Consider the following 13034-nt stretch of genomic DNA (forward strand, 5'->3'; position numbering starts at 1 on the left):
AGTTTTGCAGAGATCGGTCTGGCAGCTCTCCAAGCCAGATAAGGTCTGTGACCGTAAATCCTCCCTCGAAAGACTTTGCTGGAGGTGAAGGAGCAGAATTCACAGTCAATGAATAAAAGGGTTTTTTGTCGGGCCAAGGAGTTTGCTTCATTCTCTCGGGAAGCCTCGGTCAGAAGAAGAGAATCCCCACTACTTACTTTCGCACACAAGCACATGCCTCCGCACATCAAGACACTGGCACACTTGTTTCTTTGTTTTATTTTTATTTTTAACTTTATGAAGGAATGTAAGAAGTTACACCACTGCAGCTCCCTGCCCCAAAGAGCTCACAATATCACAAAATTGATGTTGCAAATGGTTATTCACTGACCCTGGACCTGTTCACTTAAAATGTGGTTGAATAGTTTGTGATTTGACGATTGTGAGAATGCTCTTGAAGGGGAAAAATATAGAAGATGCAAAGGCTGCAATTAGATTTTTAGTTGTTTGTAAAGACACCTCCTAAAGAAACGGATCAAAACTTGAGAATTTTTCCCCAATACAAAAACCAGATTTTTTTTTTTTAAATGTGGAAGGTATGTACTCCTCTTGTGAGTTTGCACAGAAGCCAAACTGAAATATTTATCCTTCTCATCCATTGTTTCTCAGACTTGGATGCTTTAAGACAGATGAACTTCAACTCCCAGAATTCCCCAGCCATGTGGAATTCTGTGGAATTCTGGGAGTTAAAGTCCACCCGTCTGAAAGTTGTCAAGTCTGAAAAAAACACTATTCCAATTCAAATGAGTGAGAAATAAAAGGAAACAAACAGCGTGCTTGGAAGACCTGCATACGGCAATTACAAAATATATATATATAGAAAAGCACTGCAACTCAACAACAACAACAAAAACAACACACACACACATACATATTTTGCATCAAGGCCACTGGCCACAAAAAGCACAACACTGACAATTGAAAGGAAGAAATTATTATGTGCAAGATCTCAAAAGAAAGAAATGGGAAACAAGGCATAATAATAATAATAATAATAATAATAATAATAATAATGTATGTTTAACTCAAATGTCCTCAGTCATGCATTGATGGATTTTTTCCAATAAATCTCATCTCTGATGCCCAAAGAGGGAAATAAACCCTCTACCAATCAGGGAAATTGACAGAAATGAATATTTTGAGCTTAGGATAGAATTGTTGGGTCTTTGATGTTCTCTGAGCTGGGTTGTTTTCTTCCAGACGTTTCATGACCCAACTAGGGAACATCATCAGTGCTAGAAGGGGATGGGGTTTGTAGAGGGGAGGAGGAGGAGGAGGAGGAGGAGGAGAAGGAGAAGGAGAAGGAGGAAGAGGAGGAAGAATTGAGGGGTCCTTGTTGCTCGCTGAGCTGGGTTGTTTTCTTGCAGACATTTCATGACCCAACTAGGGAACATCATCAGTGCTAGAAGGGAGTGGGGTTTGTGGAGATGAGGAGGAGGAGGAGGAGGAGGAGGAGGGGGAGGAGGAGAACTGTGGGATCCTTGGTGCTCTCTGAGCTTGGTTGTTTTCTTGCAGACGTTTCATTACCAAACTAGGTAACATCATCAGTGTGCTAGAAGGGAGGTAGGTTTGTGGAGAGGAGGGTGGAGAAGGAGGAGGAAGTGGTGGAGGTGAAGGTGGAGGAGGAGGAGAAAGGGAAAAGGAGGAGGAGGACTGCAGGGTCCTTGGTGCTCTCTGATCTTGGTGGTTTCCTTGCAGACATTTCACGACCCAACTAGATAACATCATCAGTGCAATCAGTGGCTTTCCTTAAAAAGCCTCTTCCTGGCTCCACTCTCCACTCTGCTGAACTGTAGGAACACATTTCCAACTGATGTGACTGTTTAGGCTGAACTGAAAAATAGCTGCCATTTCACTGCCCAAAATACAACCAGATTATGTTTTGTTTAAGGGATGCCAGTCATTAAATACAATTTTATCGCGTCAGATTTTCCTTCTTTTATCTCCTTTCAGTTCCCAAATCCCAAACCTGCAGTCAGGGAGGGGGGGGGGGGCGTTTTGGAGACAACGTTGTTTTGGAAGCCCCTTGAACCCGGCGCTGAGTCCACCGAGGGCCATCCCTGACCGTGCTGGATTCATGCGTGAAGGTCTGAGCCGCAAAGGTCCTTCTGCGGTTTATTTTCAGACCCCTTCGGTTTATTTTATATATTTCCAAAGAAAAGAGGCTCAGAAGTGAAGGCAAAACACAAAGCATCCAAACCTCCAATGAATATTCCATGTACACATTAATTATTGCATGGGTAGTCCTCACGTTACCGCGCGCCCAACATTTCCATCGCTCAGCGAGACAGGGGTTAAGCAAATTTTGCAACCCTTTCTTGCCAGATTTGTTCAGTGAATCCCTGCAATTCTTAAGATAGTCACCCGGTCGTTAAGCGAATCTGGCTTCCCCATTAACTTGGCTTGTCAAAAGGTCACAAAAGGGGACACTGCGACCGTCGTAAATATGAACCAGTTGGCAAGCGTCCGAATTTTGATCACATGACCCTGGGAATGCTGCAAGAGTCGTGACGCTGAAAAATGGTCACAAGTCACTGTTTTCCACACTGTCGTAACTTTGAACGGTCACTAAACAAACGGTTGTAAGTCAAGGACTCCCTGTGTACGATAAAACCTCAATGCACAATTTGTTGGAATCAAGAGATTAAGATAAAAAAAAAAGGGGGGGGGGCAGAAATTAGGGGAATTCCCAACTCTGTTTCCAAGTCCACTTTTCAAACTTAAGTGCATAAATACCATTTTTCTTAGTCAAAATCCTTTTTCTGGTGCCGGATTTATCCTGGGAAGATATTCCAGGATGCATAGAGGACGGAGAACGGTTGTGCAAGAGAGATACATTCTTTTGGATCCTAATAGGTCCCCCCGCCAATGCCTTCTCAAGCCCCCAGCCCCCATAACTAAAGTCTGGAGTGTTTGAACAGCTGCGATTTCTTCTTAGCTGGGTAAGCCCCCTGGCCACCACTCTTTAGTCTTTCCATACATGGATGCCAACGTCTCTAGTCAATCCACAGAATGATGGTAACTAAACAAGGAGAGATTCAACCTGGAACCAAGGAGAAATTTCCTGACGGGGAGAACAATTAACCAGTGGAACAACTTGCCTCATGAAGTTGTGAGTACTCCAACACTGCGGGTTTTTAAGAAGAGACTGGCAACCATTTGATCGGAATACTATAAGGCTCCCTGCTTGAGTAGGGGGTTGGACTAGAAAACCTCCAAGGTCCCTTCCAAGTCTGTTCCACCAAAAATGTATCACAGTAGGTCCTTAACTGTACATATATTAAATTAAAAATGGTGCCATTGGCACATTCGTCATTCACCAGAATGTCAATATTTAGTTTATTCCCGAGTAAAAATCCTATATTCCTTTTTTAAAAAAAGTCTGCACCCAGAAAGGGTGTGATTGGGAAATTCTCTGCCCCATTGATTAAAAATATTAGCTTGGGATTTTCCTTCCAATGGTGACGTTTCTCGTGGTTTATAAAAGCAGACTTCGCGATTCCTGCTTAGAATTTTCCTGCTTGGTCTCTCTTCACACAAATGGGAGATTAGGAGATCTCCTGAGTCTTTGGTCCAATCAACCACCTTCCAACAGTTGAAGAATTATCGCAGCCAAAACCTATGGTTGAAAGGAACAGATGGCCAAGATAGTATTTACACCGTATCGTTCGTCTTCTCCACGAGAAGGGACCTTCTCAAGGATTGGCACGGCCTCCAGAGCTCGTCCTACAGCTCACGGTAGGCCGTTTTCTCCCGCCGGTTGGGCCCCGGGGTGCCAAGAGCAGAAGAAGGGGTGATGCCAAGGGAGAAGACCACACGCCTGTCCTTGGTAGAAGATCCGATTCGTCCGTCATCACGAATCGTGCTTCCACTTGGAGCTGACTTTGTCCAGTAAGTGCCGCGTACTCTCCCGGAACTTCCGTTGGGTGAAGTAGAAGAGGATGGGATCCAGGACGCTGTTCATGCTGGCGAAGGGACGGGTGCACTTGTAGGTGATGGCAAAGGCCTGGCGGGTGAGGCAGTGCACCTCGGGGAACGAGCGGATAATCAGGTAGATGGTCTTGGTCAGGTGGAACGGGAAGAAGCTGATGGCGAAGACAAGGACCACAATAATAATCATCCGGATGGCCTTGTCCTTCTTCTTGCGGACGGCCAGCCCGATCATCTCGTCCTTCTGGCACAGGATCTTGGTCATGCTACAGTAGCACCCCAAGATGGAGAGGAAGGGGATCAAGAACCCCGTGACGGTCAGGGTGATGCCGTACGGGAAGTACCCGGCGGAGTTTTCCGGCGTACTCAGGTCGTAGCACACCGTCCGGTTCCTCTGGATGCCGGTGGAGGCGTAGAGGAAAGTGGGCAGGCACTGGGCGGTCACCACAATCCAAACCAGGGCACAGACGCCCCAGGTGAAGCGTTTCCCCCTTTTCTTGTGCCAGGTGGAGAGCGGGTAGCAGATGCCCAAGTAGCGCTGGATGCTAATGCAGGTGAGGAAAAGGATGCTGCCATGGAGGTTGGTGTAGAACTGGAAGCGCACGAAGCGGCAGGTGAAGTCGCCGAACGGCCAGTAATCCTTCTGGGAATAGTTGTAGATCAGCAGCGGGAGAGAGCAGACGTAGAGGAGATCAGCCACCGCCAGATTCAACATGTAGATCATGGTACGAGTGAGGACCTTCCGGGAGATCCAGATCTGGACGATGACCACAAAGTTCAAGGGAAACCCCAACACCAGGACGATGGAGTAGACCACCGGCAGAAGGATCTGCTTGAACTCTTCATGGTACGTGCAGGAATCCTTGACGGACATCGAGGATGTCTGGTTGTCCATCCCCAGGACTTCTGGAGGCCCAGGAGTCGTCCGTCCGGCTGCAGTGAACCTGGAGTTAAGTACAAAGAGTAGTTAGACGTATTTTTCTTCTCTTGGCTTTCTTTTTTCTTTTTTTAAATGAGTTTACAACGGAAAATACAAAAATGCAAAAGAAAATAGGAGGAAGTTAAGGGAGGGGGAAAGGAGGAGGCCCAAGGGAAAACAAGAAAGAAAAGACATTGGCTTCCGACTCCCTTGGTGCCAAAGAATAAGATAATAGCATCAAATTTCAAGTTTTAAGTTTTACATGATAATGAATAGAATAGACCATTAGAATAGAATAGAATAGAATAGAGAATGGAATGGAATAGAATAAGGAATAGAATAGAATAATACAATAATACAATAGTAGAGTTGGAAGGGACCTTGGAGGTCTTCTAGTCCAACCCCCTGCCTAGGCAGGAAACCCTATACCGTTCCAGACAAATGGCTATCCAACATCTTCTTAAAGACTTCCAGTGTTGGGGCATTCACAACTTCTGGAGGCAACTTCTGTTCCACTGATTCATTGTTCTCACTGTCAGGAAATTCCTCCTTAAGTTCTAAGTTGCTTCTCTCCTTGATTAGTTTCCACCCATTGCTTCTTGTTCTACCCTCAGGTGCCTTGGAGAATAGCTTGACTCCCTCTTCTTTCTGGCAACCCCTGAGATATTGGAAGACTGCTATCACGTCTCCCCTAGTCCTTCTTTCTCTTAAGCTAAACATACCCAGTTCCTGCAACCGTTCTTCATATGTTTTAGTCTCCAGTCCCCTAATCATCTTTGTTGCTCTTCTCTGCACTCTTTCTGGAGTCTCCACATCTTTTCTACATCGTGGCGACCAAAACTGAATGCCGTATTCCAAGTGTGGCCTTACCAAGGCCTTGTAAAGTGGTATTAACCCTTCACGTGATCTTGATTCTCTCCCTCTGTTGATGCAGCCTAGAACTGTGTTGGCTTTTTTGGCAGCTGCTGCACACGGCTGGCTCCTATTTAAATGGTTGTCCACTAGGACTCCAAGATCCCTTTCACAGTTACTACTGTTGAGCCAGGTACCACCTATACTGTACTTGTGCATTTCGTTTTTCTTCCCTAAATGTAGAACCTTTTACTCTTTTCACCATTGAATAGAATATTAGCATAGCATAGCATAGCATAGAATTGAATAAACAGAGTTGGAAGGGACCTTGGAGGTCTTCTAGTCCAACCCTCTTGCTCAGGCAAGAAACCCTCTACCATTTCAGACAAATAATAGTCCAAACTCTTCTTAAAAACTTCCACTTTTGGAGAATTCACAGCTTCTGGAGGCAAATTATTCCATACAATCTAAGTATTTCTATAATGGCAAACCTATCTAATCGGTAAAACCACAAATCAAAGTTTCATTTTCGCCCCCACCTTGAGCACAAAGTCCAGGAAAGGTTTCCAAGTAGAAACAAAAGTAATTGTGTGTGTGTGTGTTTTTCCCTTTAATCAAAGAAGTGAGTTTAGCCATCTTTAGATTTAGATGGCTAAATTCTCTTGGCTTTCCACCCCATCTTGTCTCAAGCGTTTTAGAGCCTGGGTCTCCAAACTTGGCGACTTTAAAACTTGTGGACTTCAACTCCCAGAATTCTCCAGGCAGCCATGGCTGTAAACTTTTTTATATCTATGAGCATCAGAAATGCTGGCTTGCTATGATCTTTGTGAGCCAGGAGATGGCAGTCTCATCCCAGTTAGGAATCAGACTCTCAAGCTGCTGGAGCAAGAGAGAGAAAGAGAGAGAGAGAAAGAGGGAGCTAGCAAGGAACGAAGGAAAAAGATAAATAAGGGAGGGGAAAAGGGAGGGAAGGAAGAAAGGGAGGGAGAGAGGGAGGAAAGAAGGAGGAGAAGGGAGGCAGGGAGGAGATAAAGAAGGGAAGGAAGAAAGGGAGGAAAGGAGGGAGGGAGGGAGGAAGAAAGGGAGGAAAGGAGGGAGGGAGGGAGGAAGAAAGGAAGGGAAAAGATAAAGAAGAGAGGGGGGAAAGGGAAGGAAGAAAAGGAGGGAGGGAGGAGTGAAGGAAGGAAATAAGGAAATAGAAGGTGGGAGGGAGGAAGGAGAGATAGGAACAAGGAAGGAAGCAAAGAAACAGATGAAGAAGGCAAAAAGAGAAGGAGGGAAAAGGAAGAAAAGGAAAAGTGCAAGGAGAGTGGAAGGAAGATAGGGAGGGAGGGAGTTAAAATCTGAGGGAGAGAGGAAAATAAGAAAGGCTGGAGAGAAATAAATGAGGAAGGAAGAAGGTAGAAACGAAGGAGAAAAAGAGGGGAGGGAAAGTAGAAAGCGAGATAGAAATATATATGTATCTTTGATGGCCACAATAAAAAAAGATGCAAAGTAAAACGAACCAGATTTCTGTTTAGCATCCAAACAATTTGTTGCCCAGGGACGAGAACCTTTAAATAATATAAGGTGTCTGCTCAAGTTCACTGTTTGAAGATGCAAAATAAGGAACTCTTTGTTTTATTCTATTATTCTCTAAGGAACAGGGAGGTGTTATTGTTTACAAAGAGATCAGATCCGTCCTTTCAGAGTCCGGATGAAAAATTACAGGCAAGTTTCAACATACTCACACCATGTAAAATGGAAATTTAAGCCCAGAATAACAAAGCAAACACAGAGAAGGACTCACCACAGAGAGGGAGACAGACAGTTCAAGAGATGTATGAACTGTTAAAAGTTCCCTATACATTCTCTAGAACAGGAGTGGGAAATTGTGGCCCTTTCATGACTCCCAGAATCCCTCAGTCAGCATGTGGGGGACTATGGCCCTTTCATGGCTTGTGGACTTCAACTCCCAGAATTCCTGAGCATGGCTGGCTGAAGAATTCTGGGAGTTGAAGTCCACAAGTCATTAAAAGGCCATCGCTCCCCACCTCTGCCCTAGAGCAGAACAGATTGCAAAACTTTTAAGGATGAGTTTCTCTAACTTTCATAAATCCCCTGCTTCAAAGGCTTCTACCTATAAAATCCCATCAAGAAAAAATGCACCTTCTCACTCTGGGCGATGATGAAAAAGGGTGCATTTGAAGGAACACATAAAAACAGAGCTGCCATCCTAAAGATTGGAGGCCCTAGACCCGTGATGGCGAACCTATGGCACGCGTGCCACAAGTGGCACGCGGAGCCATTTGTCAGGGCACGCGAGGCGCTGCCCTGTCAGCTGGCCAGCGCGCACGTGCGCGCTGGCCAGCTGATTTCAACTTTTTAAAAGCTATTTTTCACCTTTTTAAAAGCTATTAGTCACTTCCCGTTTGCTCGGAGGGTGGTTTTAAGCGCTCCAAAGGCTTCAGGGAAGCCTCCAGATGGTCCCTGAAGCCTCCGGAGGGCCTCCAGGGGGTCGGGGGAGGCTCTTTTCACCCTCCCCAGGCTCCTATAAAGCCCCTGGAGCCTGGGGAGGGCAGAAAAAACATGTAAAAATGGAGGGGTTGCGCGTTGTGCATGCATGCGCACTGGGGGGGTCGTGTGTTGCATTATGGGTGCGGCACGCCCGCACTCGACCCCCCTGCACTCCCCCCACTTGTGGCACACGAGCCAAAAAAGGTTCGCCATCACTGCCCTAGACACAAGAATGTGTATTTCCCAAGAATTCAGCTTCTATAATTTCTTTTATTTTTGTTTTATTTGTTATCACACTTCATTGCTTATTTTAAAAAACTGACAGCATTGAATATACATAACACTCCTTCCTCCTAATTTCCAGACAACAACCCTTTGAGGTAGGTTGGGCTCAGAGAGGGACTGGACCACTCAGCTGGCATTCATGCCTCAGGCGGGACTAGAACTCACTATCTCCTGGTGATTGGCCAAAAGTCACCCAGTCATCTTTCATGCCTAAGGCGGGATTAATACTTACTTCATTGTGGTGATTGGCCCAAAGTCACCCACCCGGCTTTCATGCCTAAGGCGGGACTACAACCCACCGTCTCCTGGTGATTGGTCCAAAGTCACCCAGCTGCTTTTCATACCTAACATCAGACTAGAATTCACCGTCTCCTGGTGATTGCCCAAAATCACCCAGCTGGCTTTCATGCCTAAAACAGGACTAGAACTCACCGTCTCCTGGTGATTGGCCCAAAGTCACCCAGTGGGCTTTCATGCCTAAGGTGGGACGAACTCACTGTCTCCTGGTGATGCTTAACAGTTGACTCACATTTATGACGGTTGTAGTGTCCTGGGGGGGGAGGGGTCACCTGATCCCTTTTTGCAACCTTCTGACAAGCAAAGTCAGTCAGGAAGCCCGCTTCACTTAACAACCGTGTTCCTGACTCAACAACTGTGTTCCTGACTCAACAACTGCAGGCGTTTGCTTAACAACGGTGGCAGGAAAGGTCGTAAAACGGGGCAGAACTCAGTTAACCGATGTCTCGCTTAACAAATCATGGCTCCGTTGAGGCTGTAAGTCGAGGACAGCTGGGCATCCTCTCCCGCATGCAACCTAACTCCCTTCGTCCGATTCCTGCCTTGATCCATTTTTGTTGGTTACGACAATCTACTTCCGTGATACCAGAGGTGGCACACAGAGCCCTCACTATGGGCACATGTGCTACGCCAGCTGCTCTTCTTGTTTTCGGCATGCATGCTGGTCTTCACGGGCACAGGAGTGATGGAAAACGGCCGGACAAATGGCCTGAAAGCAGCCTGGAAAATGGCCAAAAACCAGGTTGTTTTTTCCGGCTGTTTATCGGGAAAAAGGAACAAACACCACCCCAAAAACGGGCCATTTTCGGGCCAAAAACAGTTTGGAACGTCCCTGAAAAACGCCCTGAAAATGGCCAAAAAACCGCCCTGAAAACGCCCCCCAAAACAGCCAAAAAACCGCCATGTGTGCACCAGCCAGGTGGTCTCCAGATTTCCAGTGGGAAGACCAGCTGGCTGCCACGCATGCCCATCCCAGAAACCCAAAGGCCAGCTGCGCATGCTGTCCAGCATGTTTCCGGCACTGCGACGCATGCACAGGCACATGATCCCTGATCCACCGCCTTACACACAACCAGAACATGCTGTGTTCACGCACAGCACAGCTGCCCACAAACAAGACATCCTAACAAGAATCAAAGCCTGGAAAATGTAAAAATGAAGCTGTTCCTTCTTTCTTTCCCTTTTGGGCAAAGAAATATGGAATTAGAGATTTCGCGGCTCCGGAAATGCTTGGGAACCAGGAAAAACATATTCCAAGGACAAACGATTTGGATTCCTCTGCGGGCTGGGGACGATGGGATTTGAGGATCGGGCCCTTGGGGTTGCAGTGTTGCGTAGCTGAAAGTGTTTGTAGGTTGGAGGTGTCCTTTTGATGGCTCTCCTCTGGCCTTGTGGGTCAGCCTTGTGTGTGTCACGCATGCATCCTTGCGTGGGATGGGCTGGCCACGGTCTCGTGGCCGAGGTGAAGGCCGGGCCACGTCCATCAAACAATGCGCTGCTTTCAAGCAAACCGCGGAGGGACTTTTGACGGCCCCAACAATCTTGGCAAATGCTTTCACAAAGGCTGCCTCCCACAAGCAAATAGACACAGTCAGACAACCGTTGCCAACATCTCGAGGGAGGAAAATCCAACCACACGGAAATGAATATTTGTAGCTCAGGGTTGAACTGGTGGCCTTTTTTATGATCTCTGAGCTTGGTAGCTTTCTTGCAGACGTTTCATGACCCAACTAGGTAACATTTTCAGTAGGAGAAGGGAGTGGGGCTGGCAGAGGAGGAGGAAGAGAGGAGGAGGAAGGGTCTGCTGCTTGAGCAGAGGGTAGGACTAGAAGACTTCCAAAGTAGCTTCCGTTATTCTGGTGGTGGTGGTAGTGGTGGTGGTAGTGGTAGTAGTAGTAGTAGTAGTAGTAGTAGTAGTAGTAGTAGTAGTAAGGATTTCTTGCTTGAGCAGCAAGTTAGACTCGAAGACCTCCAAGATTCCTTCCAATTGTGTTATTCTGGTAGTAGTAGTAGTAGTAGTAGTAGTAGTGGGGGGAGGAAGGGTCTCTTGCTTGAGTAGGGGGATGGACTAGAAGACCTCCAAGACTCCTTCCAACTGTGTTATTGTGTAAGGAGGAGGAAGAGGAGGAGGAAGGGTGCCCTTCTTGAGCAGGAGGTTGGACTAGAAGACCTCCAAGATTCCTTCCAATTGTGTTATTCTGGTAGTAGTAGTGGTAGTAGTAGTAGTAGTAGTAGTAGTAGTAGTAGTAGTAGTAGTAATGGGGGGGAGGAAGGGTCTCTTACTTGAGCAGGGGGATGGACTAGAAGACCTCCAAGACTCTTTTCAACTGTGTTATTCTGTAAGGAGGAAGAGGAGGAAGAGTGCCCTTCTTGAGCAGGAGGTTGGACTAGAAGACCTCCAAGGTTCCTTCCAACTCTGTTATTCTGTTATGAGGAGGCAGAGGAGGAGGAGAAAGAGGAGGAGGAAGGGTCTCCTGCTTGAGCAGAGGGTAGGACTAGACTTCCAAGGTACCTTCAACTCTGTTATTTTGGTAGTAGTAGTAGTAGTAGTAGTAGTAGTAGTAGTGGGGGTGGGGGAGGAAGGGTCTCTGGCTTGAACAGCTGGTTAGATTAGAAGACCTTCAAGATTCCTTCCAACTGTGTTACTCTGATAGGAGGAGGAGGAGGAGGAAGGGTCTCCTGCTTGAGCAGGGCAATGGACTAGAAGACCTATAAGGTTCCTTCCAACTATTGTTCTGTCCTGAAGAGGAAGAGGAGGAGGAGGTCTGAGGCCAACACATCAGAGGAACAACAGTTACACCTCAGAATTCAATATTTGCAGCTCAGGGTTGGTGTCCTTGGTGCTCTCTGAGTTGTTTCCTTGCAGACGTTTCATGACCCAACCAGGTAACATCATCAATGCTAGAAAGGAACAGGGTTTTTGCGCTCTACACGCAATCGACTTGTACATAAACAGAGAGCAAACCCTTGAATCCCTGCAGTTGTTGCAACACTGACACCGTTACTAAGGGAATCTGGCTTCCCCATGAACTTTGCCAGTCAGAAGGTCGTAAAAGGGGACACTGCGACCGTCGTAAACATGAGTCACTTATCAAGCACCTGAATGTAAATCACGTGACTTACTGCAATGGTCGTTCAGTGTGAAAAACGGTGCTAAGTCGCTTTTTTCCAGTTCTGTTGAAACTTCAGACGGCCACTAAACGAACGGTTATAAGTCAAGGACCTACCCGTCCAGTTCTTTGTGGAAATAAGCCAATGTTTGTTTGTTTTTTGGTGTCAAACTCTGCCGGCTGACCCAGTTTGGACATCCACAATGGAAAAAGGCTGGGAGTAAATTTATTGTCACAACAAAATGTCTACAAAGCAGTCGAGAAATCGATACTCCACTTTCCATAGCAACATCAATTGTTTTTTCAGCTCGGATGAGCAAATCTTTCTCGTCCTTTTTTTGGGGGTTTCCAGGAATGCATTTAGTTCAGGGATGTTGGCTCTCCTGTTGGACCCCTGAGACTTTGTGCAACAACCCATTTCCATTAACACCTGAAAGTGGTAATCTCCACTGTGTTTGCACCCCGGAGTATTTTACCTAGGGGACTTGGAGGCTAAAACGCATAAAGTACGGTTGCAGGAATTGGGTGCGCCTAGTTTCAGGAAAAGAAGGACTAGGGGGGACAACCTACAACCTACAAACCTTACAACCGACAACTCTACAACCCACAACCCTACAACCTATAAACCTTACAACCTACAAACCTACAAACGACAAACCTTACAACCGACAACTCTACAACCCACAACCCTACAACCTATAAACCTTACAACCTACAAACCTACAAACCTTACTACCTACAACTCTGCAACCTACAACAATTGTACAACCTAAAACCTACACACTACAAACCTTACCATCTACAACTCTACAACCTACAAACGTACAACCTACAAAGCCAGACAAGGAACAATGGATGGAAATGGAACATGGTAGATTCAACCTAGAAATAAGGAGAAATTTCCGGACACTGAGAACAATCAACCGATGGAACGGAAGTTGCCTTCCAAGGTTGTGGGAGCTTCATCACTGGAGGCTTTCAAGAAGAGACTGGACAACCATTTGTCTGAAATGGAACAGACTAGAGTCTCTTGCTTGAGCAGGGGGTTGGACTAGATGATCTACAAGGTCCCTTTCAACTCTGTTATTCTGTTATCTGCTGTTTGC

The 13034-nt window shown here is 46.4% G+C and overlaps 3 protein-coding genes across 4 annotated transcripts in view; 1 reads left to right on the forward strand and 2 right to left on the reverse strand.

Annotated features, from left to right (window-relative positions):
* Positions 1-13034, forward strand: part of FAM168A (family with sequence similarity 168 member A) — a 373080-nt gene that overhangs the window by 270115 nt on the left and 89931 nt on the right. The gene's annotated exons all lie outside the window — the stretch shown is intronic.
* The window catches only part of RELT (RELT TNF receptor), a 483787-nt gene that overhangs the window by 192759 nt on the left and 277994 nt on the right, over positions 1-13034 (reverse strand). The window lies entirely within an intron of this gene.
* P2RY6 (pyrimidinergic receptor P2Y6) overlaps positions 3417-13034 on the reverse strand; it is a 37678-nt gene continuing 28060 nt past the window's right edge. Inside the window, exons 1-2 of one of the 2 annotated variants that reach the window (XM_081952897.1) lie at positions 6280-6336; positions 3417-4913 (exon numbers count right to left, since the gene is read on the reverse strand). In XM_081952897.1, coding sequence (XP_081809023.1) covers positions 3893-4864 — 972 coding nt within the window. In that variant the 5' untranslated portion in view covers positions 4865-4913; positions 6280-6336 and the 3' untranslated portion in view covers positions 3417-3892. Of the gene's footprint in view, positions 4914-6279; positions 6337-13034 lie in introns of those variants that run through there. The other variant, XM_081952896.1, reaches the window with a different exon arrangement.

The sequence above is a fragment of the Natrix helvetica genome (assembly GCF_964273705.1).
Source record: "Natrix helvetica genome assembly, chromosome: 4".
Classification (NCBI taxonomy): domain Eukaryota; kingdom Metazoa; phylum Chordata; class Lepidosauria; order Squamata; family Natricidae; genus Natrix; species Natrix helvetica.